The 12,119-nt window shown below is 51.6% G+C and overlaps 1 protein-coding gene across 2 annotated transcripts in view; it reads right to left on the minus strand.

The window, feature by feature from the left end:
• LOC119466376 (leukotriene A-4 hydrolase-like) overlaps nucleotides 1-12,119 on the minus strand; it is a 126,000-nt gene that overhangs the window by 23,283 nt on the left and 90,598 nt on the right. For both annotated transcript variants that reach the window (XM_049657259.1, XM_037726885.2), the window contains one exon: nucleotides 11,248-11,392. In XM_049657259.1, coding sequence (XP_049513216.1) covers nucleotides 11,248-11,392 — 145 coding nt within the window. The remainder of the gene's footprint in view (nucleotides 1-11,247; nucleotides 11,393-12,119) is intronic.

Raw genomic sequence — 12,119 nt, forward strand, 5'->3', positions numbered from 1 at the left:
AAAAGCACCACCTGCTCTCCACAAAATGTAACTTTACCCTGATACTCAAGACGTTGATGGTAACAGAACAGAGCGAGATGCGCCACATCGGCCAGATGGTTTTCTGGAGATGCCGACCACTGAATCGACAGTCCACAGTTCAGCAAGTGAAGAATGGGTGGGGGTGACTGATGCTCAGTTGGCATGCATGGCTTTCGCTACAGATGTACAGGCGCGGATCCAGGGGGGATGTCCGGATGTCCTGACCCCCTCCCCCCCCCCTTCAGATTTCTGCATCGTCCCTCACTGACAGCGTAACGGCCCTGTCGCAAAAAAAAAAAAAAAAAAAAAAAAGTGGCTTCGAGCATTGTTCAAAAGTATTTTTCGCAAGTACCAGTGGTAGCAGCCATGTAGAAGTAAAGCTAGCTCGCTCATAAGCTTAGCTGTTTTCTGTAGCGATGCCGTATCGCTAAGTTGCAGTAGTTATTTTTTCTCATGAGCACCTTGGATCGGCCGTGCCCGTCGGCGGCGACGAGCGAACGAGGGAACGTCCCTTTTGTCAAGCACGCCCATGTCCGCGCGAGCGCCTTCGCTCCTGATTAACTTAGAACCTCCTCGGGGTGTCATCGGTTGTCTCTTTTTTTATTGTTACCTGGAAACGACAGGGGTGCGGGGTAGCATGTTCAGGCCGGAGAACGGAAGCTAACAAAGCAGAGAGGCGTCGACAGCAACAATGTGAATACAGACAACGTGAACACAGACAACGATCGCGGGACCGTGTAAAAGCGCAGAACTTGTGCGTCGCAGGACCATGAGTCCAAGGAAGAACGTCACTGTCTGTAGTCGCTTAAGCCAGCGAAACTTCAGGTGATGATGATGATGAATATGATTTAATGGCATCCCCTCTGAAACAAGGCGGTGACAAATAGTTACCTAGTCTTCTTGATTTAATCAGGTATGCTATACATGTTTTACAGCAAAGCTGTACATGCCTAGGCAAAATGACCGTGATATGTCGTGCCTTGCGCATGTTCAGTACGGACTTAGGGAATGTTGTTCTCAAGAATGAAATTCAGCTGTTAGTCCAGCCACCTTCCTGTCGCTTTGTCTATGTCTGCTTCTCGATTTTTTCTATGCTCAAGTTTGCTGACATTTTCCTAGTACTATAACCACGTACCAACAAGCCTAACAAGCCACTCTCATGAATTCATTTTCTTGTTCCTTGGGCTCTTTCCTACTTCGGTTTCCTTCTACAGTCCGTACGAACGTGTGTGCTCGGACGGCATAGTTTACTACACGATCAAGGCACGGTACCTTTCCAAGTGCATCAAGAACAGTGTTCCACCCGGTGATGTGATCGTGCTATTCGGAACACTGCCGCCTTCGGAGGGACATGGGAAGAGGATTTCAAAGATTCTAATTTCGGAGACATGGAGACAAGTTATGGCGACCACCTTGACATCATGGTGTTATAATGGTGAGGTGGGCAAGCGCCAACTTGTGGGGCAACACTTGTGGGGTCAGACCAAAGTTTAGTAGAGGGAGGAAACACACAGTTATCAGCTAATGTGGCGATGGTATGTGGCACATTAACATTGCGGGTCAGGCGTACGTCAGTAATCGGTGTGATGATATAGTCGCTGTCAGGAACGGGTGGGGTCGATGATAAACACACATACGTGACGACTCGGGGTGGTAGGCAAACAAAAGCGGTGGGGCTTAAGCGGCTGACGGGCTTTTCACAGGTATCTGATACAGGAGGAAGATCGAGGCAGAGTGTTTCAGAAGAACAATCAATTAAGCCCGAGTGTGCCGAAAGAAAGTCAAGGCCAAGGATAAGGTCATGGGGGCAGTGAGCAAGGATGGCAAAAAGGACAACAGTGTGACGACCGGCAATGCTGACAGAGGCAGTGCATATTCACTTGAGCAGGACCACCATAGGCAACACGTATTGTCTGTGTCGTAGACTGCAGGCAGCGGCGTAAAGGGGCGCTCATAATAGACAAGTGTGCGCCAGTGTCGATGAGGGTGGTCGCAGGAACATTGTCGACTTTGATTTCTAGGAGGCTATGGTGAGTGGGGAGAGTCAGCAGAGAATTTGCAGGAGATGATGGCATTGCAGCTTCACCTCCATAAGCTGCACTATCTAGTTTTCTGGCGGTGAGCGTCCAGAGAAGGACGGAGAGGAAAAGCGGCGAGAAAAAGCGGCGAGGCAGCGGAGAGCGGCATTGGCGGCGTTGCGTCAACGGGGAGCGGGAGAAGCGGCGAACAGGAGCAGTGGCGTCAGAGGGAAGAGGCTCGTGTGAGGACGATGAATAGTAAGTAGGAGAACCAGCGGCTGGACGTGTAGAAGTAGGGTGCATGGAGGTCTGGCGAAATCCTTAGGTCCAACGGCGACGGCAATAACGAACAATGTGCCCGGCCTGATGACAGGAGAAGCAGATGGGCTGATCATCGGGCGTTTTCCATTCCGCAGGATTGCGGAAGGAGACAGACGAGAGGTGTAGGATCATCGAGCGGGTCCAGAGGAATAAGACCGAGCGTCAGGACGAGTCAGTGGGCACGCTGATAAGAGGCAGAGATTGGCAAACTCCTTCCTGACTACAGCTTGAATGAGGGACACCGATGGCTGTCATTGGTCACTGGCATGCGTTGTGAATAGGTTGAATAGGAGCAGGACAGGCAGCTTCAATCTCGCAACTGAATAATGCGCGTAACATGGTCACAGGTGGGCGGCAGGCGAACAGCATCACACAAAGTTGCCGCCGTATTGGGCAGCCGGGTGAATCTCTGGGTTATACGGCGGCTCTTGGCGTGTTCAAACCGCCGGCACTCTTTGATGATTGTGTCAACGGTATCAACGTTGGTATACACGAGAAGGTTAAAAGCATCGTCGGCGATACCTTTGAGCACTGTTACGATTGACGTATGACACCCCGTGCAAAAAGGATTGCGATTGACGTGTGACACCCCATGCGAAGGGGATTATCGGAGGACCATGCCTAAACCAACGGAGGATGAATCCCTGATTTGCTATGGTTGTCTCGAGTGGTCCTCAATCTGGCGGGCGCCCCGCAGTGATTACTGGCCCCTTTGTGTGCGTGCGCCCAGGAGGCTAGGAAGTCCGCCTTCCCCAAACTGTGCACCACAGGAGCCTCGAGTCGCAGTGATTACTGGCCCCTTTGTGTGCGTGCGCCCAGGAGGCAAGGAAGTCCACCTTCCATGAACTGTGCACCACAGGAGCCTCGAGTCGCCACTAGCAGAGGCAAACCCGTGAAACGTTGCCTAGGAGAGGGAGCAGCCGCCAAACCTCCGACTGGACTCGGTACCTGTCACGTCACCTTGACATGAGCGAAATCCAGCCTACGACTTTAGCGGGCCTATTTAAGCGGCCCCGCCAGGGGCGTAGCCAGAAATTTTTTTCAGGGAGGGGAGGGGGGGGCAAGCTTCTGCTTTCCTCTACGTGACGTGATCGATAATAAATATCGGTAGTTCAAGCAGACTCTATACATGATATTGTCACGACCTCGCAGGAGACGTGGAAGCAGGCGTACAGCACGTATACAAGTACTTTATATGAGCAGCAAACGCAACGTCGTAGTCGTCTCTGTTTTTCTACCCGCGCGCTACTTCAGCGTCGTTTCCATGGCCGGGCACATACCCGCGGCGACGATATAGCATGTGGAATTTGCCCCTCCTTTGAAAGAAGCATCGTCCCGATGCGCCAAGCACCCAAGAAAGTGCAGTGATGGTGCAAAAGAAGGTCATGATGCAAAATATGGCTTCATACGAAGCACGTGCATACCTCGGGCAGATGCTGCCGGCGTTTGGAGCAGTAAGGACTGTCGGGCACAACTTCATAATTCACGTCACTGATGCGGCGTAGAACTGTGTACGGCCCGAAGTATCTTCGCAGGAGCTTCTCAGATAGACCATATATGAACTTCTCAGATAGACCAAATGTAACATATGGTAAAATCTCGTCCCAGTTCTTGTGGTCGACGTCGATGTACATACTCATCATGTCTGCCAGAGTCTTATTCAAACGTTCTGTCAGCCGATTGGTTTGGGGGTGATAAGCGGTTGTCTTGCGGTGAGTTGTACCACTTAATCGCAACACAGTATCCAGAAGCGCGGCCGTGAAAGCAGAACCTCTGTCGGTAATGACCACTGCGGGGGCGCCATGCCTTAGGACGACGGCTTCGATGAAAAATCGTACTGCTTCGGCTGCTGTTCCCCGCTGGAGAGCACCTGTTTTGGCGTATCGGGTAAGATAATCAGTGACGACGATTATCCATCTATTGCCGGCAGAAGACACTGGAAATGGACCTAAAAGGTCCATGCCAACTTGTGCGAACGGCGCTTGTGGTATCTGAACAGAATGCAGCAGTCCAGCAGACTTGACGGGTGGGGCTTTGCGGCGCTGGCAATCCAGGCATGTCTGGACATAACGTTTCACGACCGGCGCAAGTCTTGGCCAGTAATACTTTAGCCTAATTCTGGATAATGTGCGGGAGTAGCCCAAGTGACCAGCGGTCGGCTCGTTGTGACAGGCGTGTAAGGCTTCGTTCCGTAGAGATGCGGGAATGACAAGTAGGTAGCTGCTGCCACTGGGTGAAAAGTTCTTTTTGTAGAGAACGTCGTGACGCAAGCAAAATGAAGGCAGCGCTCTGGCGAATAACCTCGGCACACAGCTTGTTTTTCCCTCTAAGTAATCAATAAGAGGAACCAGTTCTGTGTCCTCGCGTTGCAGGCGTGAAATGGCGACAGCGTCTACCATGCCTAGGAAAGCCGCGTCGTCATCGTCGTGCAATGCAGTCTCAACAGGCGACCGAGACAGGCAGTCGGCGTCGGCGTGCCGCTTCCCCGATTTGTAGACAACAGTGAAGTCGAACTCCTGGAGCCGAAGGCTCCAGCGTGCTAGCCGACCAGCTGGATCTTTTAAATTAGTCAGCCAGCAAAGTGCATGGTGATCACTGACGACGGTGAAACAGCGACCGTATAGATATGGGCAAAATTTGAGGATGGCCCAGACTACCGCGAGGCACTCTTTTTCTGTAGTGGAGTAGTTAGTCTCCGTTCTGGATAGGGTCCTGCTGGCGTACGCAAGCACTCTTTCGGTGCCGTCCTGCCGCTGAAGAAGCACTGCGCCAAGGCCGACATTGCTAGCATCGGTATGAAGAATCGTCGGGGCGTCTTCGTCAAAGTGTGCGAGCACAGGAGGCGTCTGCAGCCGTTGCCGTAGCTCGTCAAATGCCCGTTGCTGCTCTTCGTCCCACACGAAGGGGACATCTTCGCGGGTGAGATGTGTTAATGGACACGCGATGCGCGAAAAGTCCGCAATAAACCGCCGGTAGTAGGCGCAAAGGCCCAGAAAACGTCGCACGGCATTTTTATCAGATGGCGTCGGGAAATTAGCGACGGCAGCGATTTTATCAGGGTCAGGTCGAACAGCTTCATGACTAACCACGTGATCGGTCCGAGGAATTGAAGTTCCTCAAAACCAAAATGGCACTTTTCCGGTTTCAAAGTTAGGCCTGCTGAGCGTATTGCCTCAAAGACCATCTTCAGTCTCCGTAAGTGTTCGTCGAATGTGGCGGAGAAAACAAACACGTCGTCGAGGTACACTAGGCAGGTTTGCCATTTGAGGCCTGAGAATACCGTGTCCATGAGACGTTGAAACGTTGCTGGCGCAGAACACAAACCGAAGGGAAGCACCTGAAATTCATAAAGTCCATTGGGTGTCACAAAAGCGGTCTTTTCACGGTCTCTCTCATCAACTTCGATTTGCCAGTAGCCACTTTTTAAGTCCATCGACGAAAAGTAACGTGCGTTTCGTAGCCGGTCCAGTGAATCATCGATACGCGGTAGCGGACAAACGTCTTTCTTTGTGATCTGGTTGAGTTTTCGATAGTCGACGCAGAAGCGCCAGACTACCATCCTTCTTTTTCACCAATACGACAGACGATGCCCACGGACTCTTAGATGGCCGAATAACTCCGTACTCAAGCATCGTCTTCACTTGTTTTTGGATTGCCTCCCGCTCTTTTGGTGCTACACGATAAGGATTCTGCCGGATGGGTCTTGCGTCGTCTTCGGTGATAATACGGTGCTTGGTGAGCGGCGTCTGGCTAACCCTTGACGTTGATGCGAAGCAGCTGTTAAACTCATTGATGAGCTCAAGAAGGCTGTTGCGTTCGATGGGCGATAAAGATCGACTGACATCAACCACAGGTGCAGGCATAGGCGCGGTGGACGCCGCGTGCTGCACTGAGAGGCAGTCTTGTATTGGGGCGATTTCATCGAAGTAAGCAACAGCAGTGCCTTTAACAATCTGTCGACGTTCCCTGCTAAAATTCGTCAGCAGGAGTTCAGCATGTCCGTCGAGTACATTAATTACGGCCCTGGCGACAGAAACGCGCTGACTCAGTACTAGTGCGTTGATGTGTTCAGCGACGCCAGGCCCGGTGTGCAAGTTATCGCAGATGACAGGCACGAGGGAACAACTTCGCGGCGGAAGCGTGACGTCGTCAGCGGCGATACGTAAACGCGGTCGCTGGTCATCCGCGGGGTCGACGTCTTCGGAGCTCGTAGCAAATGTCACCATGCGGTCGCGGACATTAATAACTGCACCGTACTCCCTCAAGAAATCCATTCCCAAAATAAGTTCTTTACAGCACTCAAAGAGAATGACGAGGGTGGCAACGAAGGCTGAACCGGCGATTATGATTCTGGCTGTGCATTTTCCAATCGGCGTCATCAACTGGCCCCCGGCAGTTCTGATGTTGGGCCCGGTCCAGGGCGTCTTCACTTTTCTTAGTCTGTCGGCTAGCTTTAGACTCATTATCGAAAAATGTGAACCAGTGTCAACGAGAGCGGCCACTTGGTGGCCGTCAATGCTAACGACAAGATCGGCGCTGACGGCGTCTGTTACATGTGGTGTGGTTGGAATCGTCGGAGTCGTATAGTCGTCGATCGTCGGTGATGGGGGTTCTTGGGAAGCTGGACGGTTTGCAACCTCACCCCCGGAGGTCGCTGCCTCTAGTTTCCCCGGCGCGGGCTAGGAGACCTGCCCCTAGAGGCGTCAGGAAAATCGCGACGGGTTGGTTGGGTATAACGAGCCGGTGATGGGGAACGCGATCGAGGCGTTGTTGAACCTTCCAGTCGAAAGTTGGAAGGATTGTCGTCGCATGTACGTGGAGCGTCAAACCGAGGGTAACTATAGTTGGTGGGAAATCTGGGAAACCCAGCTGCGCGGTAGTGGCAAGCTCGATAAACATGTCCTGCTTCAGCGCAATGAAAGCATAGAGGCCGGCGGTTAGCGGTGCGCCATAAATCGGTTTTTTCGTAGCGGATAGACGGCAGGGAATGAAAGCATAGCGGCCGGCGGTCAGCGGTGCGCCACAAATCGGTTTTTCGTAGCGGATAGACGGCAGGGAATTCTCCGTAAGACCGCAGCACAGTGATCGGCTGTCGGCGATACGGCATTGCTGGCGGCGGCTGTGACTGTCGAAGATAGGGCGTCGGGGATGACGGCGGTGGCTGCGTCGGAGTGGTCGATGGTGTCAGCAGCATCGAAGTGGCGGGAGGTGGACGACAAAGAGCTTCCGCGTATGTGCATCGTTGCGGCGCCGCTTGCCAGTCGGGCGAAGAAAAGGCCTGTCGAACTTCCTCCCGGACGACATCAGCGACAGAAGCCACCGCTGGTGCCATGGGAGCAATTCCGAGCTGCCGGATCTCCTCTCGCACAATTTCTCGGATAATTTCACGCAGAGATGTGCCGCCACCCTCAGGTAGTAGTGAAGCATTTGTTGGCGAGTTCGCGCGATCGTATTGGCGGTACCGCTGCTGTAGCGCCCGTTCGATAGCGGTAGCCTCCTTGGTAATTCAGCCACTGTCGTAGGTGGATTCCTCACGAGTCCGGCAAACAGCTGCTCCTTCACTCCCCGCAAGAGATAGCGCAACTTCTTTTCTTCGGCCATCTCAGGATCTGCTCTGTGGAAAAGGCGGGCCATATCTTCTGCAAACATGGCAACGCTCTCATTTGGCTTCTGAACTCGAGATTCGAGAAGGCGTTGCGCATTGTCTTTTCTGTCGCTGCTAGTGAATGTGTCTAGCAGCTGGGTGCGGAAGGCATCCCATGTGGTCAGGCTCCTCTCCCTGTTCACAAACCATGTCCGCGCACTGTCTCGAAGAGCAAAATAGACATAAGACAGCTTTTGCCGGGAGCTCCATTCATTATGACTGGCGACACGCTCGAACTGGTCCAGCCAATCTTGGACATCTTCAATGGCGTCACCATGAAAGCTTTCTGGGACCATAGGATGCTGTAGCGTCACCTGCGATGGAGTTGCAGTGGCCATGGCGGTAGTACTTAGACGCGGTCCGGCAGGATCCTGCAAGGGGTTGAACTCGGGCGTCAGGCCTAGCAGGCGGCGGCTGTACCGGTGAACCGAAGTTTCGACGAGCGAAGGCGATTCCGCGTTCGATGGATGGCTCCGCGAAGGGGTGCTAAGCATGAGGCAATCCTACCCAGCACCTCCACCAGTGTCACGACCTCGCAGGAGACGTGGAAGCAGGCGTACAGCACGTATACAAGTACTTTATATGAGCAGCAAACGCATTGTCGTTGTCGTCTCTGTTTTTCTACCCGCGCGCTACTTCAGCGTCGTTTCCATGGCCGGGCACATACCCGCGGCGACGATATAGCATGTGGCAATATGAAAGACATAGGACTTCCCCCGCCCCCTCACGTGCGCGTGTGCTTGTGAAGAAATTAAGTAAAAAGTAGTGTAAGCGCAGTAAAATACAGTAAGTACAACAGGTACAGTGGCCGTTTCGATCAACGGCCTCTCATCGCGCCACTGAATGGACCAGTCTTCGAAAACGCATCATTGAGACGACCCGCCCGATCGGAGAAGACATCGTTAATTGCTAATCTCCCTTAAGCGTAGATGGCGTCGTCCTCGTCGGGGCAAAGTGGGTTTCACAAGTCAAGGACGGCAATACACGTGAAAATGCACGTGTGACCAGGCTATACCTGCTCACATAGCAATAGCTTGTTCGCTGCGACTTTGCGCTAGAAAACTTAAATACTCGCAAAAACGCGTAAGGCTTTTTTTTTTCGAAGCTTTCGTCGCCCTGCTCCCTCATACAAGAGTGTTGCATTTCCTGCGGCAAGTGCATGGGCCGCTGTGTCTTCCGCTGTGTACGAGCGTGCAGCCGTCATTTGCCTTTACGTCAACAGATTCAGAATGATACAGAATATTTCACCGCACAGCATAGATATGGCAAGTGTACGCATTTTAAGTAGTGCGTGCAACTCATTTCTGCTTCACTTACGCCGGTGCAAACAGGAAGCGGCCTTGTACCTCTCAGAATCTCGACTGATTGGTGTACAAGTAATGCAGGAATGAACTCCGGTCTTGTTCAGTGCATAGTGCACATAATCAATTTCTCAGGACGCGTGAACTCTGACGAGAACTGTCAGCGCCTGCAACAAGAGTTTACTTACGCCGTACTGAGCACAGCAGTAATTCATGCTTGTCGGCTGTCTGTTTCGTGCATTCTGTTGCGAGTCGGTGGAATTTCACTGCTGTCATCAACCCCTTCGTGTGTAGATTGCTGGTTTGGGATTCCACAATAAAACAGCAACTACCAGCCTTCCGTAATTGCTGGTTTGGGATTCAACAACACAACAGTAATTACCAGCCTTCCGTAGGGGCGCAATCGCAAACAAGAGACGTTTCCCGCGCAGATCCTGCGCGAGCGCGGCCTAACCAGCACCTGAAGGGAAGCGGCGGAAATGTATACCGGATATTTCGACCACCTGGGGTCTTTAACGTGCCCCTAAATCCAAGTAAACGGGCCTCGAGCATTTTCGCCATCATCTAAAATGCGGCTGCCACATTTGTTGCGTCATTTGTTGCGCATTTGTTGCTTCAGAATGCGGCCACCACATTCTCGCCCAAAACTCCACAGAGTGTCAAAGCCTTGACAAACACCGTGACAGTTTTTTCCATATGCAGACATGATTCGCTGTAAATTACCAACCCAAACGGAAGCGCCCAGGAATGAAATTGTGATAGTAGCACCGGTTTCATGAATTATGTCAGCGCGAAGCGACGGGAACTAAGGGTGGGTAAGTGGGGGGGGGGGTTGCGGAAAAAATTTCGGGGGGAGTTTGAACCCCCCCCAACCCCTCCCCTGGCTACGCCCCTAGGCCCCGCCATGTATTTTCTCATTCTTCTCTTTTCTATCCTTCATCAACCATGAAATAAACTGTGCAAGTTTCGCACTAGAAATCTTCTTGCCCCTGCCTGGTCGCCATTGTCTACCGGATGCCTGCAGCCTGCCGATAACGCCACGCTACCCAGTAGTAACGCCGGTAGAGCTTGAAGGAACCGGCGTCGCAATAGCACATGAGAAACCCTCTCGGACTCAGGCATGTGCTCGTCAACCTGGCGGCAAAAAGTGATAACGTCCTGAATGTAAGAGATGTATGACTCGGAGGATGTCTGTGCACAAGTCGCAAGTTCATTCCACGCAGCAAGCTGCCGACCAGTGCAGTTACCGAAAAGGTCGCAGTCTTCTCTTTGAAAGAATCTCAGCTTGTAATGTCCGCCTCATGCGTCTCGAACCACACCTGCGGTGGGCCATCGATGTAAAAAAGCACGTTGGCGAGCATAAGGATCGGGTCCCACTTGTAGCTGGCGCTGATTCGTTCGTAAAGGTTGAGCCATTTGTCGACATCAACTCCATCCTGGCCGGAAAAGACGCCAGGATCACGAGCAGGAGGCAGAACGATGTTGGTGGGAGCCACGGGAGGGGCACGGGGTGAAGACGATGTGCCTGCACCGACTGACATGGTCGGAAGCGTGATGAGGCGGCCGTTGCGGAGCTCCGTGATGGAAACGGGGAACAACCCAGCACTTCCACCACAAAGATGTTACGAAAACGACACAAGGCGGGACTATTTGCACTATGTGAGAGACACATTAGCCAAGATGGTGGACAGCCACCAGCACCCGACAGAACCGTCTTCTTTGTCCTCTGCCCCAGGCAGAATGTCTCTCTCGTAGCAATATCATGCCATGACACCTTTAAGAATGGGCACAAAAACAGTAAAAGAGTGCAAAAAATGTTGATCTAGTTGAAGCAGAAAATACTTTCCACAATTACAATGACAACATAATTGCATTTTTTATGGATGCAATGCTAGCTCCACCTTTGACATCCCCCAAAAATGCCTGACTAACATTTCCTTACCTGGTCCTCCCAGCAGTGTCTCCAGGTAGTACAAGAAAGTATGCCCCTTTTCATAAGGAACACTAGAGAAAGCCTCATCAGGGTGGACACCGGAAAGACGGGGAACCAGGCATGTTAGTGGATTGTCTACGCCGAGGGTTTCAATCTGCCCATGGAAACAAAGGAGTACAAGTATAGTGTCCTGGTAAAAAGGCTTCACACAAATAATTTATTGCACAAATTAGGCTACTACAGAGACAACTCTGACATGGTGACTATCATAATAGAGTGGTATATAAGTCAAATGAGGCGGCTCCAAATGTATGATCAGTAATGTTCTTTCAATGCACACAAATTCGAGCTAATCTTATGCCCAGCTCACTGAGTAATTACTCTCAAGTTTATTAGCATTAAAACAAGTTGAATCACAAGACATGATGTGCTTGCATCTTCTAGAAACCAAGGTATTGAACCAAAAAGGTTGCAGGCTCGATTCAGGTTCAATCTTCTGCATATTTTCCTTTTTGGTTCAGGTTCAGCTACGGAGCAAAAATATAACAGTTCGAACCGGTTTATACGTGTTGATAACAGTTCAGAATTATAGGGAATGAAATTTTCAGAAAACATTTTTCAGGCCTCACCCTCAAATTTATGCGACCGAAAGATGCTTTCTTTCAGTCCTCACGAGATGTGGGCCGATGCATCTCTGATGTTTTTAATATTATGCAAAACATTTTAAACACTGTGATCCAAGGCCAATGTTAATATAGAACCAACTCAGTTCCACAGCTCCGCTGAAAACATGGGCTCCGTGGCAGTTGCGAGAAATCGCAACCGCCACGGAGTTGCGAGCTGTGATCGAGTTGCGCTACCGGCAGCGCTTCCAGTAGCGC

The sequence above is a fragment of the Dermacentor silvarum genome, chromosome 10 (genome assembly GCF_013339745.2).
Source record: "Dermacentor silvarum isolate Dsil-2018 chromosome 10, BIME_Dsil_1.4, whole genome shotgun sequence".
Lineage (NCBI taxonomy): Eukaryota > Metazoa > Arthropoda > Arachnida > Ixodida > Ixodidae > Dermacentor > Dermacentor silvarum.